This window comes from Aotus nancymaae, unplaced genomic scaffold, assembly GCF_030222135.1.
Source record: "Aotus nancymaae isolate 86718 unplaced genomic scaffold, 86718_ANA_hifiasm-v0.15.2.pri h1tg000007l, whole genome shotgun sequence".
Classification (NCBI taxonomy): Eukaryota; Metazoa; Chordata; class Mammalia; order Primates; family Aotidae; genus Aotus; species Aotus nancymaae.
This window is the reverse complement of record NW_026988418.1, coordinates 56,127,474-56,145,385: the sequence shown is the minus strand read 5'-3', so window position 1 is coordinate 56,145,385 and position 17,912 is coordinate 56,127,474. Positions and strand designations below refer to the sequence as shown.

General features: G+C 38.6%; 1 protein-coding gene across 4 annotated transcripts in view; it reads right to left on the bottom strand.

Annotated features, from left to right (window-relative positions):
• WARS2 (tryptophanyl tRNA synthetase 2, mitochondrial) overlaps positions 1-17,912 on the bottom strand; it is a 130,605-nt gene that overhangs the window by 26,389 nt on the left and 86,304 nt on the right. For all 4 annotated transcript variants that reach the window (XR_010341228.1, XM_021674144.2, XM_064372646.1 and 1 more), the window contains exon 3: positions 1,317-1,397. Coding sequence is in view for 3 of the 4 variants with exons in the window: in XM_021674144.2 (XP_021529819.2) it covers positions 1,317-1,397 (81 nt within the window). In the remaining variant the exon portion in view is untranslated. The remainder of the gene's footprint in view (positions 1-1,316; positions 1,398-17,912) is intronic.

Genomic DNA, 17,912 nt, shown 5'->3' with positions numbered 1-17,912 from the left:
GCACTAACAATGTGCTATCAGGAGATAGACACATAGATGGTGTTTTAAAGTAGGAATAGTTGCTACTAGATTAGTATTCAGTTCCTATAAAAAGGATTTCAGCATTATACTTAATGGTAGAATATTATGATAAAATGGGAAGGTATTGCCTAAAACCAAAATATGGCAGAGAAGATTATGAAACGTTGTTTCTAATTTATGGCAAGTAATGAATCTGCAGCATTACCAGTACTGTCTTATTTATTAAGTGTCTTAGTCCACTCAGGCTGCTATAACGAAAATACCCAACTAGGTGGCTTATAAACAACAGACATTTATTTCTCACAGTTCTGGAGGCTGGGAAGTTCAAGATTAAGGGAAAGTCACTGTCTGGTGAGGAACCTGGTTCATGGACAGCGACTTCTAGCTCTGTCCACACACGATGGCAGGAGCACTGGTCTCTCTAAGAGATTAGTGCTCTAAGAGATTAGTGCTTTAACAAGAGAACTAATCTCATTCCTGACAGTCCTGCCCTCATGATCTAATCACCTCTCAAGGGCCCGACCTCCTAATACCATCATCTTGGGAGTTAGGTTTCAGCATATAAATTTTGGGGGACACATTCAGATTACAGCATTTAGGTGCTGCCACTTTAAAGCTTTGTCTGTTTCTTTCTGTAGCATATATGAAGGCTTTTAAAGATTAGCTTTTGAGGAAACCAGTGGTCCTGAAAATAGGCTCAAAAGAAGCTTCAAATTGAAATTAGTTTTGATGTAGTTGGGGGTTACATACCCTGGGGTTATCCAATTTCAAAAATAAATGGAAGTAAAGTACTATGAATTATCCAATTTATCTTTCTTGGTTGAACTTCTTAGAAAAAGTACAGCCCTAATTTTTCTGTGGGTTTGAACTGTTGCCTGGACTCAAGTTGTTTAAATGTTAAATAAAATATGTTGTCTCTTCTCTCCACAATGAAAACATTCTTTCCTTACTGCCAGTTAATTCCAGTGGAAATGGGAGGCAACTTGAGGGTCCAGTAATGCAGAATTTGTGATTGTTTTTCAACTATAATGTGGTTGTTCAAGGTCATTACCAAGTCTATCCAAAGGTAATTGATTCAACTGTACACAGATAAAAACAATTGACATAATTTTTAAGTCAGAAGGAATCTTGGAAAAGCCTTTTACTTTCCGTTTAATACCCTGAAGCAGGGAGGTTAAAGATGCTGTTCCAACCACTGGTGAGTAGCAGACCCGAGAGAAGAGTAAACTCAGGATTCCCAGAGGAAGGGAAAAAGACCTTGTTGCCTGTTTATTAAGCAGATTACTGGCATTTACCTTCCACTGATGTAAATGTTGTAATCGAGGTAGTCGGACCATGCAGGAAAGGATCCAACTTAATTGTGTGTGTTCGGACACCTAATGAAGTAAAATAGAACATTAGTAAAGTGGCCAGTGTTTTCTTGCATATAAGAAAAAGTAAATAGTAAGTATTACCTTAAATGTCTGAAAATACCCCAAATCAATGTTATTGTAAGAACAGGTGAAGGGGGCTTAGTTCTGATTCATGATGGATAGACTCTTAGTTGAATAAGAAATAATACGAGCTAACTGATCTGATTATTAATCTAGTGTTTAAGTCTATGCCACAATACCCTTAGCAAGTGGGTAACCAGACTCTGCTTCAGCATCTTCAGTGAGAAAGTTTCATGATGTCCAGTGGCATCTATCTGTAAAAAGTCAAGCTTATTAAGAAAGCACACACACACACACACACACACACACACACACACACACACCCTCTTCCTCTCTGTCTCTCTCACACACACAGGCACACACTCACATACTCATACACACATTTACACACTAGTTCCAAGCCTCTCTAAATAACTTCTAACTATATCAATGCAGCTATAGTACTTTCCATTTTGTAAATGGTGGGAAAAAGCACTGGACTTAACATTAAAGATTGAATTCTTTAGATCTAAGGTAATTTGAAAGTTAGAAATCACCTTACTCCATCACCCCAAAGGGTATTTTTAACGTTTCTAGTTCCTCCTCTTCTTCTTTTTTCTTTTCTTTTTTTTAAGAAGTCTAGTCAACAAGAAAATAGAAACTTTCTCAAATTTGTTTTTGTTTTAACTGAATTTAATCAAGTTACCAAGCCTGATGACCCAGAATTTAAGGCCCATGCATCCCATTTTTGGACTCTGCGGATTCTATCGACTGTGGCTTTTGTTTTTTATGTTCACATGATTTCCTTAAAAAGCGGAGACTGTTGCCAACTCTGAAAAGTAGCCCCAAATGTGTTCTTTGTGGGTTTTGCAAAAAGAACATAAAGGAATGGAGCTGAATCAGCCCAGGCCTGTTTTACTAGCAAGGAATCGCCATCTGTTGTAAGACGGTTTCTCATTTTTTTCCTCAAGTTACAGAGAGGGAAGAGTTGTTTTTCACGGGTTTGACAAGGAATCACTTTTAAAGTTTTGCAAGTCCCTGGGCCGAATCTGTCATCTTTCTTCCAAGAGGCATTTGGGTTTCCTTGAGGGCAGTGACACTGACACACCATCCATGCAAATTGCTAACTGCTGCTGTAAACAAGTATCTATCAGACAAAAACAGTAAGCAACTCGGGATCTAGGCAAGAGGATTAGAGTTGCTTCCAATCACCAAGGAAAATACACTCCCATTAGAACTATTAAAACAAGAGCTGTTTTTGCGGCATGAAAAAGTAGGAGAGACTTCTTTTTCTTCTTTACTGAATTGGGAGAAAGGAATGAAAACACAGATAATAACCATGAATATGTGGAAAGAGACAAGATGAAGCCTCTTTAACTCTTATTCAAACGCTTAGCTTTGGTGATATGCAAAAAGCTACCACCGTATCCCTATGAAGCTGAGTATTTTCCTTGGAGTAGCTTTTTATTTGGACATATGGAATGAAACTTACTTAATATTCTGCAGAGATCTTCCTCGTGTTTCCAAAATAGTGAGCATAAAATTAATTCAAATTATCCTCATACAGAAAAAGTAGGTAAAATGTCAAGGGCAATTAATTTTTCACAATTCATTTTTAACAATTATATAAGAAGGGTAGGATACTTCAGGATTTCATTCAGGTTGTCTTCATTCATATTCATGACAATTGCTTGGAAAGGTTCAGATTTCCATTTGGGGGAAAAAGGGGAAATGGTATCTAAATATACTATTTTATTATTTATGTTGTGAAACCACAAACAAACTAGCTATATAACTTGATTAGCCACAGAAAAACACAGGCATGGACAATGAAGTGGCCTATTGACCATCCACGAACAAGGCAGCAGTGATGAGCAGAGAAGAAAGAACTGAAGATTTCAAACCTCTCATTCTAAAAGAGGCATTCTTCGGTTGCGGCAGTTTCCCCTATCTTTTTCACAGCTGTAGAACGTAACTTGGCACACTGTAGATACTCAGGTAGTATTTGTTGAATGTGTAGACAATAGCAAAGCCTGTACAAAGAATAGGACCATTAGATTTGGCAAGACACTTGGTGATCCAGGCAAAAGCAGTTTCCGGGGAGTGAATGGGATGGAAGGTAAATTGTAGTGGGCTGACCAGTGAGACTAGAAGGCAGGATATAAAGACAGATACACACGAAGCACTGCAGAGTAGCTAAGAGCTCAGTCTTTGGAGTGAGTTTGCCTGGCTCTGAATGCTAGCTCTGCCACTTAGTCACTGAGTGACTCTGAGTAAGTGATTTAATCTCTGTGTCTCAGTTTTCTCATCCATAAAATGAGGTTAACAGTAATATTTACCTGATGGTATGTAAACAGAACCCAGCACATAGTAACCACTCAATAAATAGTGGCTCTTATTATTATAATGTTTAGAAGTACTTCTGTTTTAACTTGTAAGATAATTGTATGTTCACATACAGTTGTAAGAAATAATACAGAGTGATCCCATATACCCTTAACCCAGTTTCTCTCCATGGCAACATCTTGCATAATTATAGTTTAATGTCATAATGACATAGAACTGGGGAAGGGAAGTGCTGGGCAGGGAAGGGAAGGGCCTGGTCTCTTTAAAGGATATAAAAGAGGGGCAGGGCATGGTCTATGGCTAGGGCTCCACCCCTGGGCCTGTGCCCATGAACCTAGATAAGGATAAACATTTTTGTTTTCTTGGCCAAATGTTGCATTTTCCAAGACCTCATCCTGTGCCTATAAAAACCCCAAGACCCAGCCAGGCACGGTGGCTCATGCCTGTAATTCCAGCACTTTGGGAGGCTGAGGCAGGCAGGTCACCTGACATCAGGAGTTCAAGACCAGCCTGGCCAACACGGTGAAACTCCGTCTCTACTAAAAATGCAAATCTTAGCCAGGCATGATGGCGGGTGCCTTTAATTCCAGCTACTTGGGAGGCTGAGGTGGGAGAATTGCTTGAACCCAGGAGATGCAGGTTGCAGTGAGCCGAGATCAGCCATTGCACTCCAGCCTGGGCAACACAGCAAGACTCTGTCTCAAAATAATAATAATAATAATAATTAAACCAAAGACCCTAGCAGGCAGAAACCAGGCCCTAGACATGAGGGGAGCACATCAGCGGAGGAACACCAGACACATGGGTGGCTCGACTGGTACCAGCACACCGACAAGCCACCAACAGCAAAACGACACGGAGTTTGTCTGGGGCAGTGGGAGGAGAACCCTGGCTACCAAGCGGCCCGACTCCAGCGGAAAACCATCTCTCTTCTGGCTCCCTCATCTGCTGAGACCTACTTCCACTCGATAAAACCTTGCACTCATTCTCCAAGCCCACGTGTGATCCATTTCTTCTGGTACACCAAGGCAAGAACCCAAGGATACAGAAAGCCCTCTGTCTTTGCGATAAGGCAGCGGTCTAACTGAGCTGACTAACACAAGTCCTTTACAGACGGCTACACTAAAAGAGCACCCGGTGATACAAGCCCAAGGGGGCTTCAGCAGTAAACATTCACTCCTAGACACAGCTATGGGGTCAGAGCCCCACAGCCTGCCCATTTGCATGCTCCTCTGGAGGTTTTGAGCAGTGGGGCACTGCAAGCCACTCCCCCTATCTCACACCCTACGAGAGGGACAAGGGAACCTTTCCTGTTTCAACAACAACAAGATTCTGAATTTGATGCAATCCTTCTGCCCTATTTAGATTTCACTAGTTTTATATGCATGAATTGTGTGGGGTATGTTTAGTATTATGCACATTAATCACAAGTGTAAGACATTTGTTTTTCAAGGAAGTATTGTGACAGGATTACTAGTAGGAGTTAGAAAATAAACATTTCCTGGGCCGGGAGCGGTGGCTCAAGCCTATAATCCCAGCACTTTGGGAGGCCGAGGCGGGTGGATCACGAGGTCAAGAGATCGAGACCATCCTGGTCAACATGATGAAACCCCGTCTCTACTAAAAAAAATACAAAAAATTAGCTGGGCATAGTGGCGCGTGCCTGTAATCCCAGCTACTCAGGAGGCTGAGGCAGGAGAATTGCCTGAACCCAGGAGGCGGAGGTTGCAGTGAGCCGAGATCGCGCCATTGCACTCCAGCCTGGGTAACAAGAGCGAAACTCCGTCTCAAAAAAAAAAAAAGAAAAGAAACATTTCCTTTTGTTTTCTAAAGTGAGATAATGTACTGTCGATGTACTGAGCAGAGGAAGAGCCACTAAAGATTCAGGAAAGGGGATAATTCAAAGAACAATATTCCTGAAGGAGGAAAAGGAATGATACTCAACAGAGATAAAATAACGGATGATGAAATATCTTCCGTATCTTCCACTGAAAGAGGAGACGGGGCACGTAAAAACAGATGAGGATGTATCTTGTGAGCTCAGAGTGGAGAACAGAAAGTTTTAGAGGAATCCACATCTATCAGACTCTGTTATCTCTGAAAATAGAAGACAGGGTGATTATAAATAAATGAGGGTAAGAAAAATACTCAAGAGAATTTCTGGGTTTGATAAAAAGGAACAAAAGGTTTTATGGAATGGAGTTATATGAGGCTTGAATTGATATTTTGTGGATGAAAGAAGACAGCTGATACATAAATTATACTCTTGGGGAAACTGATATTCTTTACAGTAGCCTAAAATATTCTGCCTAAGTTATAATGGATATTTAAAAGATTTGTAGGAAAAATTAAATCAGTTGATTGCATTTTAAATTGCCTTTAGCCAGTAAAGACTTTAATAGGATCCAAAAACGCACTAAATATAAAACAAAAAATCTTGGTAAATTAAACTACATTACAATTAAGAACTTTTCTTTATCAAAAGTCACCATTTAAAGGGTGAAAAAGCAATAGACTGGGAGAAGATTATTTTCAATACCTACACAGAATATATCGGTACAGAGAATATGTAAAGGACTACAAATTTATAATAAATAAGTAGATAACATTATAAGATTAGCAAAATATGAATAAGTAATTCACACAAAATAAGATCTCCAGATGACAAATTAATATATCAGAAAATACTCAGCTTCAGAAATCATCAGAAAATGCAAATTACATGCATTAAATGCAAATTAAAGCCACAATATGATACCAATAAAGATTCATCAGAACGATTAAAGTGAAGAACCCAACAGTATCAAGTATGTCAAGGGTGCTGAGTAAATGGAACACTTAACTCTCACACACTGCTGTAGGAATGTAAATTGTTACACCAACTTCGGAAAATGCTCAACATTCACATACACCATGGCCCAAGTATTCCATTTTTAGGTATATATCCAACAGAAAAGTGGGCAATATGTTCCATAAAATATATGTGCACGAACATATTGTAATAGCCCCAAATTCTGATCAATCCAAATGTCCAGCTAGAGTAAAACAGAAATATAAATCATGGTATATTCATACAATGGAATACTACAGCAATGAGAATGAATGAACAATTACATGCATGAACACAAATCAATCTCACAAACATAATATAAAAGAAGACAGACATATACCTTATGAAAGAAGTACATACTACATAATCCCATTTATAGAATCTCTATAAACAGGTTATCTTGAGGGTAAGGGGTAGTAGCGATAAGGAAGAAGAATGAGGGGCATTCTGGGTACTACTTACATAGGTGTATTCAGTTTATAAAAATGGATTGATCTGTGTACACTTAGTGTTTTGTACTATTCTGTATGTTTGTTATACCTAATATAAAGCTTACATTAAAAATTGAAAATGTGAATATAAAAGTTGCAGTTATAAAAGAGAAACTCAATAGATGTGATAAATATTAGAGTATATAGCTGAAGAGAGAAGTAGAAAATAGAATTTAAAAAATGACTCCACACGGGAGTAGGTAGCCCCCAAATCAAAGCCAATTCCAGTTCCTTTCAACATGGTTAAGGGGGAGAATGGGTTCCCATCACTGAAGAAAGATAAAGATATCAGAGCTGCCACAGTGTTTGATGAGACCGCATCCCCCAAACTGATTCTCACTGACACCCATTCTAATAGGTTTCACCTCCACTACTCCACGCAAACTGGTCATCACTGTCCTCAATGCCAACGGTTAAGGAGAAGTAATCATCTCACTTGACATAATCAGCAGCATTTGCCACAATTAGTTACTTCCTCTACCTTGATATGTTTTCTTCTTGACTCCCCTAGATGCTACATTTTGGGATGTTTTCTCCCTATCTCAACAGTTTCTCTTTTCAGTCTCCTTTTGCCTGTTCTTCCTCTTCCCCCTGACTTCTTAATTGCTAATACCCAGGTTTCAGTCTTTTTCTTCTCTCCTTTTTTATACCCACTCCCTTTGCAATGCCATCTAATCTCACTGCTTTAAATAAAACGTGTATAACTGATGTCTTCTGAATTTATAACTCCAGCCAGACCTTGCTGATGAACTCCAGACTCATATATCCAGCTACCTATTCAGCCTCTCTATCTGGGTATCTAACAGGTTCTCAAGCTCAACACATCCAAAAGTTAACTCCTGATCCTCCATCCCAAATCTGCCCTATCCACAGCTGTCACATCTCTGTGGATGGTAACTCCAACGTTTCAGTTGCTTAGGCAAAAACCTTGGCGTCATTCTTCACTCCTTGTACTCTCTCTCACATTCTGTACATAATCCATCAGCAAATCTTGTGGCCTCTACCTTCAAAATATATAGCTCCTACTTATAAGACAGAATATGTAGCATTTGTTTTTCTGTTCCTGTGTTAGTTTGCTAAGGATAATGGCCTCCAGCTCCATCCACATTCCTGCAAAGGAAATGATGTTGTTCTTTTTTTTATGACTGCACAGTAATCCATGATAAAATGTGGTCTATGTACCATGTTTTCTTTATCTAATCTTCCATTGATGGGCATTTAAGTTCTTTCTGTCTTTCTATTGCAAATAGTGTTGCAATGAATGTACGTGTGCGTGGATCTTTACGGTAGAATGATTTCCATTCCTTAGTGTATATACCCAGTAATGGGATTACTGGGTCGAATGGTAGTTCTGTTTTTAGCTCTTTGAGGAATTGCCACACTACTTTCCAAGATGATTGAACTTTATACTCTCCCCAACAGTGCATAAGTGTTCCCTTTTCTCCACAACCTCACCAGCATCTGTTATTTTTTGACTTTTTAACAATAGCCATTCGGACTGATATGAGATGGTATCTCACTGTATTTTTTTAAAGTTTTTGAGCTGGGCTAATTTTTAATTTTTTTTAATTTCAAAAATATTTAATTAACAGAAAGAATACAAGATAGACTACATGATTCTGAAAGATACAGCTGCTAGGCATCAATTGATTCAAGGAATTAGCTGGCTCAGTAAATCCTTGATGAAATCTCTGAGTCCTTTAAGATTTTACTTTTTCTCATATAAATGTTATCTTCTTGGAAATTGGGTCCTGTAAATTTAAGTTAGGACACTTGGAAGACTATTCAGACTCAGAAATTCTCACTTATTGCTTCCTCTTGAAAACTAGCAATTTATGCTGAGTTATTCTTATTAGACTCTTATCATCCCATGACAAATCCCCTTAACAGGAACTTTGGGGTTCTGATTTTAATTCAGGAAACTCTGTGTCAATGACAAACTCACTCACTTCAACTGGTCTTCCTCCTCTCAGTACTCTTGTTTGCCAATAAACATCTGTCTGTACACATTTGGAGTTCTCTATACTTTTCCTTAGTCTAATACTAATATGAGTGCTGCCTGCAAAGTCTAACATGTTTACCACCTATCCTTTCACAGAAAGTTTGATGATCTCTGCTCTTACAAGAAATAAAAATGAATAACTGGGAACAATGATAATCTACAAATAGTACATCCCCAAAATTAGCTACCTTGACAAAAAATAAGAGAACTGACCTGTAGAACTTGATGGCAGACAGCTGACTTATCAAACCTATCTTTTCGGTAAGATTTAATTTAAAATTCTATATGGATATATCTGATAGCCCCAGGAACTTAGGTCCAACAAAATAATAAAGGTTTTTTTGAACTATATCAAAATTAAAAACTTTTCTGCATCAAGAAATCCAATCAACAGAATAAAAAGGCAACCTATAAAATGAGAGAAAAATATTTGCAAATCATATGTCTGATAAGCAGTTAACATTCAGATTATACAAAGAATTCTTAAGGCCAGGTGCGGTGGCTCACCCCTGTTATCCCAGTACTTTGGGAGGCCAAGGCAGGAGGATTGCTTCAGCCCAGGAATTCAAGACTAGCCTAGGCAACACAGGGAGGCCCCATCTCTACCCCCACCAATTTTCTTTTTTTAATTAGCTAGGCATAGTAGCATGTACCTGTAGTCCCAGCTACTCAGGAGTCTGAGGCAGAAGGATGAGTTGAGCCCAGGAGGTCAAGGCTGCAGTGAGCTATGATAACACCACTGCACTCCAGCCTGAGCAACAGAGAGATACCCCATCTCAAATAATAATTATTATTATTAAATAAAAATTTTAAAATAAAGAACTCCTACAAATCAACAGCAAAAACAAAACAAAACAACATCTCGATTGAAAAATGGGCAAAGGACCTAAATAGACATTTCTCCAAAGAACATATACAAATGGCCAACAAACATATAATATTTTACATCATAACTGTTGGTGGTTTTTTTTCTTTTTTTTCTTTTTTTTTTTGAGATGGATCTCTTTCTCTCTGTTGCCAGACTGGAGTGCAGTGGTGTGAGCTCAGTTCACTGCAGCCTTGACCTCCCAGGCTCAAGCAATTCTCCTCACTCAGCCCTGCCAAGTAGCTGGATAGCTGGGATTACAGGCAAGTGCCACCATGCCCAGCTAAATTTTTAAATTTTTTTTATTTTTAGTAGACACAAGGTTTCGCCATGTAGCCCAGGCTGGTCTCCAACTCCTGAGCTCAAGCAATCTGCCTGCCTTGGCCTCCCAAAGTGCTGGGATTACAGGTGTGAGCCACTGCGCCTGGCCCATACCAATTTTTTAGCTGCACTAAACTACCTGCAGTGTTCCCTACACTATACAATTCCATGGGCTTTCTTTCTTTTACTTTATATAACAACATCCTATGAGCTTATTCATTTAAATATTATATATTTTTATAGTATATATTTATCCATATATATATAGACTTAGACTATAGATTAAATATATAATATATATAGACTAAATATATATACTTATATGTAAATCAAGCCTGGTGATTTAAGATCACCAATAAGATCCACTCATTTTAGTTGTTCAGTTCAATTAATTCTGACAAATCAATACACATGTGTAACCAACACACCAATCAAGATACAGAAAATTTCAATTCTTCCAAAAAGGTTCTCTCATGTCCCTTTGTACCCCTTGCTCTTGGAAACCACCGATCAGTTTTGTTACTATGGATTGGTCCGGCTTATTCTTCATCATTTAAATGAAATTATATAATACATATAAACTCTTATGCTTGTCTTTAATACTCAGCATGTTTTGTACAAGTCTTTTTGTAGATTATGGGCAAAGCCTTTTGGGTAAATACCTAGGAATAGAATTGCTGGGTTTGATAAACTGTTCTCTAAGATAGATTTATCATTTTAAACTGTTACTAGCAATGTAAAAGAATTCCAGTTTCTCAACATCCTTACCAAAGCATAGTATTAACAGTATTTTTAAGTTTGGTCATCCAAGTGGGTGAAATGGTATCTTATATGGTTTTATTTTGCATTTTTCTGACAACGATGATATTGAACTTTTCATGTGTTTATTGGCCATTTGTTATCTTTGTTTGTGAAATGTCTACTCAAATATAGTGCTCATTTACAATATTAGAATGTCTCATGCCTATAATTCCAGCACCTTGGGAGGCCACAGTGGAACGATCATTTGAGGTCAGGAGCTCAAGGCCAGCCTGGCCAACATGGTGAAACCCCGTCTCTACTAAAAATAGAAAAATTAGCCAGGCGTGGTTGTGGGCAACTGTAATCGCAGCTACTCTGAAGGCTGAGGCAGGAGAATTGCTTGAACCCTGGAGGCAGAGGTTGCAGTAAGCCAAGATCCCACCAATGCACTCCAGCCTAGGTGCAGAGCAAGAATCCAACTCAAAAATTAAAAAAAAAATTAGGTTGTCTCCTTATTACTGAGATAAGAGTTTTTTATAAAGCTGGATAAAAGCCTTGTCAGATATATGTGCTGTGAATATTTGCTCCCATTTTATGGGTTACCTTTTCATTTTCTTAATGTTGTTTTTGAAGAGTAGAAGCTTTATCTTTTGATGAATTCAAATGTATCGACATTTTCTTTTAAGTTATTTTGTGTACTATTAAGAAATCTTTACCAATCTTCAAGGCCTAGAAAATTTCCCCCATGATTTCTTTCAGAGTTTCATAGCTTTAGTTTTTACATTTAAGTCTACGGTGGTTTTAAGTTGATCTTTTTTGTTAGTGGTATGAGGTAAGAGTCAAGGTTCATGTTCTCCCTCACATGGACATCTAGCTAGAGATCTAACACCCTTTGATGAAAACACTATCTTTTCCCCACTGGGCTGCTTTGACCCCTTCGTTGAAAATATTTGACTACTTCTTGATTCCCTATTTCTTTTCAGTGACCTGTAAGTCTATTCTTATGTCCACACCACACTCTCAATTTTTATAGCTGTACAGTTAAGCTTTGAAAGGCAGTATAAGTCCTCTAGTTGTGTTTTCTCTTTCAAAGTTGTTTTGAGTATTCTAAGTACTCTGCATGGTCTTATACATTTCAGATTCAGTGTGTCAGTTTATATAAAAAGATATGTTGAAATTATCATTGTGATGTGATTGTGAGGAGTCTATAGATCATTATAAAATAAATAGAGAGCACGTCCTTTGCAGGGACATGGAAGGTGCTGGAGGCCATTACCCACAGCAAAGTAACACAGCAACAAAACCAAATACTGCATATTCTCACTTATAAGTGGGGGCTAAATGATAAGAACACATGGACACATTGAGGAGAGCCACACACAGTGGTGCCTTTCAGAGGGTGGAGGGTGGGAGGAGGAAAAGGATCAGGAAAAATAACTGATGGGTACTAGGCTTAATACCTGGGTGATAAAATAATCTGTACACCAAACCCCTAAGACACAAGTTTACCTACATAACAAACCTGCACTTGTACTCCTGAACTTAAAATAAAAGTTAAAAAAATATAACTATATTAACAATATTGTTTTCCAATCCAAGCTAAGAACAAGGCTTTCACTTCTAGTAATGGCAAATTAGCCTGGTATCAGTCTTCTTGGGCTGCCATAACAAAGTACCATAGACTGGAATGCTTAAATAACAGAAATTAATTTTCTTACAGTTCTGATGGTTGGAAGTCTCAGATAAAGGGGCCTATATGGTTGGGTTCTGGTGAGGGCTCTCTTCCTCTCTTCCTAGCTTACTGATGGCTGCCTTCATGCTATAACCCCACATGGCAGGCAGAAAGAGAGAGAAAGAGAGAGAGATCTTTCTCTCTTCCTATAAAGCCATAGGCCTATCAGATTAGGACTCCATCCTTAGAATGTCATTTAATTTTAATTACTTCCTAAAGACCCTATCTCTAGATACGGTCACATTGAAGGTTAAGGGAGCAACATAACGAAATTTGAGGGATACAGTTCAGTTGATAGCAAGCTCCTATTGGATAAATTCTAACACAGCAATTATAAACTCTGAGCAAAATATAAAAATGAACTTCCTGAAGGCATTGTAGAACAATCGAAAGCAGGCAGAAACTGGGGGTGTGGTCTACTCTTTTATATAAAGGATAACACTTAATAAGTGTCCTGTTTTGTGACTTTCTGTCTGAGGGCAGTCCTCAGTTGGAGCCATAAAAAGCATCTAAATATGATAGAAACCTGCATTCTTGCTGGCTTGAAGAATGAGAGGACAAAATTTGGGTGATTATAATACCTGGAAAATAAGCAGAGAGATTTCTAAAGAGTCAGAGTGGCATAGCCTTATAGTCTATGTATTAACTCTACCCAAATATCTGGCCAACCCCTGAATTCCACATGCATGGGGCAGACTCCAAGCTGCCCAATGATGACTAAAACAACTGGCAAAAAATTTCAGTTATTGCTTACTACTGGAAAAACAATTTGGGGTTTGAGCCTAGCTGAGTTAATTGCCTGCTAAAACAACAACAGTTTTTTTTTTTAAATATTCCTCAGAGGAATATATAATTTAGAATCTCTTCAATTTGTCATTTAAAATATTCAAGATACTAGCCAAAATTACTAGACATATTAAAAAAACAGGTAAACATAAACCATTCTTACGAAGAAAGGCAGTCAATAGAGACCAAACCCGAGATGTTCCAGATGTTGTATTTAATGACCAAAAATTTTGAAGCGACTATTACAACTATGCTTGAAGATACAAATGAAAGTATTCCTGAAATGAATAAACAGAAAAAAATCAGCAGATAAATGTTTTAAACCTATAAAAAAAAAGAGCAAATAAAGATACTAGAATGAAAACATACATATCAGAAATAACATCATTATAAAGTCTTAAACATCGAGTGGGAAGATGGAAGAAAGAGTCACTGAATGAAAAGATAGATGAATAGAAATTAACCCACTTAAGGAAGATAGAGATAGAAGACTGAAAAAATAAAGGAACATAGTCTCACAAAACTACATATTTAGGATCAGGAAGTTGGATGCTACCTTCTCCCTTAGGGAAAAACTACTTCCTCATAGGTATTTTTCCAGCATTAAAATGTTCACAAGTTATTGCTCTGTCTAGCCAAAATTACTAGACATATTAAAAAATAGGCAAACATAAACATAAGTACAGAAACGGTGGTAAAGAATCAAAAGAGTAGCAAAATGACTGATCTAATGGATTCTATCAGTTAATAGACTCTAGTAGCCAACTGAGTGAGCAGGTTAACAAAATAGTTTCATCTGTTCCATGAGACTCTGACTCTGCATCAACAACCTAGGTCTGTATTTATCGTATTTATCAGATAAAACAGTATGTGTTAACAACACTGCTAGGTAACATTGATTACGATAAAAATAATCACCAGCTGGCAAAGTACATCTAGGCTTAGAGAAGTAAAAATACCTGAAAGAAAGTCCATAGTTTAGGCTTTCCTGAGTATAGTGACTCTTGTAACTGGTACCTCTCTTTTAGTGACCCCAAAGTCTATACATGAAATGTAAAAATTTGTAATAATAATAATAATAATAATAAAGACATTGGCTCTTATGGAAAAATAAGTCTTCTTTGCCAAGGGAGACTGTCCTACCCACTGATGTAGATCTCACCTCCTTGTATTTGAGCTGCAGAAAAAACAGCTCCTAGACCTACGTGTATACCTGGAGAGAAAATAATCCCTGGAGCTAGCCACCTACTGATATGGGGACTGCTCTAGTAAGGGCTCTTGTTTAGAGAAGCTACCTTGATGGCAAGCTAAGGTTCTTGTTCTATGCTCTTTTAAGTAGACTAGTACCATACATAGCCTGTGATAGTCTCGTGATTCTGAATATTTACTTGAACCTACAAAGATAGCATGGTGGTCACTAAAGATGAGCAATTAAAACAGTGGTTTCCAATATGAGATTTGTGATTCTCAGAGGCTGTGCAAGACTATCTCCTGAAGCAAAGCAAGTTAAAAGGAAAAAAAAAAAAAGGACTTTTACTTATATTCATTTTTAATCCCATCTTTTAAATTTTTGCTTTATAGAAAAGTTGTATGATTTATTTGGTTTGGCTGTTACCCCACAGGATCTCAACTTGAATCGTATCTCCCAGAATTCCCACGTGTTGTGGGAGGGACCCAGGGGGAGGGGTAACTGAATCGTGAGGGCCAGTCTTTCCCATGCTATTCTCATGATCATGAATAAGTCACATGAGATCTTATGGGTTTACAGGAGCTTCCACTTTTGCTTCTTCCTCATTGGAAGTGCCTTTTGCCTCCTACCATGATTCTGAGGCCTCCCCAGCCATGTGGAACTGTAAGTCCAATTAAACTTTTTCTTCCCAGTCTCAGGTATGCTTTATCAGCAGTGTAAAAACAAACTGACATAGTAAATTGGTACCAGTAGAGTGGGGCATTGTTGAAAAGATACCTGAAAATGTGGAAGCGACTTTGGAACCGGGTAACAGGCAGAGGTTAGAACAGTTTGGAGGGCTCAGAAGAAGACAGGAAAATGTGGAAAAGTGTGGAACTTCCTAGAGACTTTGCCCAAAATGCTGATAGTGATATGAACAATAAGGTCCAGGCTGAGGTGGTCTCAGATGGAGATGAGGAACTTATTGGGACTTGGAGCAAAGGTAACTCTTGTTATGTTTTAGCAAAGAGACTGGTGACATTTTGCCCCTGCCCTAGAGATTTGTGGAACTTTGAACTTGAGAGAGATGATTTAGGGTATCTGGCAGAAGAAATTTCTAAGCAGCAAAGCATTCACGAGGTGACTTGGGTGCTTTTAAAGGTATTCAGTTCTATAAGGGAAGCAGAGCATAAAAGTTTGGAAAATTTGCAGCCTGACTATGTGATAGAAAAGAAAAAACAATTTTCTGGGGAGAAATTCAAGTCCACTGCAGAAATTTGCATAAGTAGCAAAGAGCCTAATGTTAGTCCCCAATGCAATGGGGAAAATGTCTCTAGGCCCTGTCAGACACCTTCACAGCAACCCCTCCCATCACAGGCCCAAAGGCTCAGGAGGAAAAAGTGGTTTTGCAGGCCAGGCTCTGGGTACCTGTGCTGTGTGCAGTCTAGGGACTTGGTGCCCTGTGTACTAGCTGCTCCAGCTGTGGTTGAAAGGGGCCAACACAGAGCTTGGGCTGTGGCTTCAGAGAGTGCAAGCCCCAAGACTTGGTAGCTTCCATGTGGTGTTGGGCCTGTGGGTGCACAGAAGTCAAGAACTGAGGTTTGGGAACTTCTGCCTAGATTTTAGAAGATGTATGGAAACACCTGGATGCCCAGGCAAAAGTTTGCTGCAGGGGTGAGGCCCTCATGGAGAACCTCTGCTAGGGCAGTGTGGAAGGGAAATGTTGGGTTGGAGCCCCCACATAGTGTCCCTACTGGGGCACTGCCTAGTGGAGCTGTAAGAAGAGGGCAACCACCCTCCAGACCCCAGAATGGCAGATCTACCGACAGCTTGCACTGTGTGCCTGGAAAAGGCACAGACTCTCAACACCAGCCTGTGAAAGCAGCCAGGTAGTACAGGGAGGCTGTTCCCTGCAAAGCCACAGGGGTGGAGCTGCCCAAGATCAAGGGAACCCACCTCTTGCATCAGCATGACCTGGATGTGGGACCTGGAGTCAAAGGAGATCATTTGGGAGCTTTAAGATTTGACTGCTCTGCTGGATTTCGGACTTGCACGGACCCTGTAACCCCTTTGTTTTGGCTAATTTCTCCCACTTGAAATTGCTGTATTTACCCAGTACCTATACCCCCATTGTATTTAGGAAGTAACTAGTGTGCTTTTGATTTTACAGGCTCATAGGCAGAAGGGACTTGCCTTGTCTCAGATGAGACTTTGGACTATGGATTTTGGGTTAATGCTGAAATGAGTTAAAACTTTGGGGACTGTTGGGAAGGCATGATCGGTTTTGAAATGTGAGGACATGAAATTTGGAGGGGCCAAGGGTGGAATGATATGATTTGGCTGTGTCCCCACTCAAATCTCAACTTGAATTGTATCTCCCAGAATTCCCACATGTTGTGCCAGGGACCCAGCAGGAGGTATTGAATCATGGGGGCCGGTCTTTCCAGTGCTACTTTCCTGATAGTGAATAAATCTCAGCAGATCTGATAGGTTCATCAGGGGGTTCTACTTTTGCTTCTTCCTATTATTCTCTTGCTGTTACCGTGTAAGAAGTGCCTTTCACCTCCTGCCATGATTCCATTGCCTCCCCCGCCATGTAAAACTGTGTAAGTCCAATTAAACTTCTTTTTCTTCCCAGTCTCGGGTATGTCTTTATCAGCAGCATGAAAACAGATTAATACAATGATGTACAGTATATAGCTATCTTAAGGGTAAATCTCAAAAATTTTTTACTGATAGTCATGAACGATAAAAAAATTAGAAAATCATTGAATAAAAAAATAGTATTTTCAAGCTTAAATAGAACATATGTAAAAATTCACCATTTGCTAAATTCAAGCTTTAAAAATACAAAAGATCTGAAAGCATAGAGACTATATTCTTTGAGAAATATGCAATGAAATTAGAAATCAATATTTTAAAAAAGCTAAGTGAAAAAAAGATACCTGTACTTGGAAATTTAAACAGATACTTCTAAATAAATCACAGATCAAATAAGAAATAATAGTGAAAATTAGAAGTTATTCGGAATCAGTTTAGTGAAAATACTACAACATATCACAACTTTGCCAATGCTGATAAAACAGAACTTAGAAGGACAGTTATACTGTGCTCTTAAATGTTTATATTAGAAAGAAGAATGGCTGAAAATTAATGAAGCCCACTTAAAAAGTTAATAAAAGCACAACCACATAATT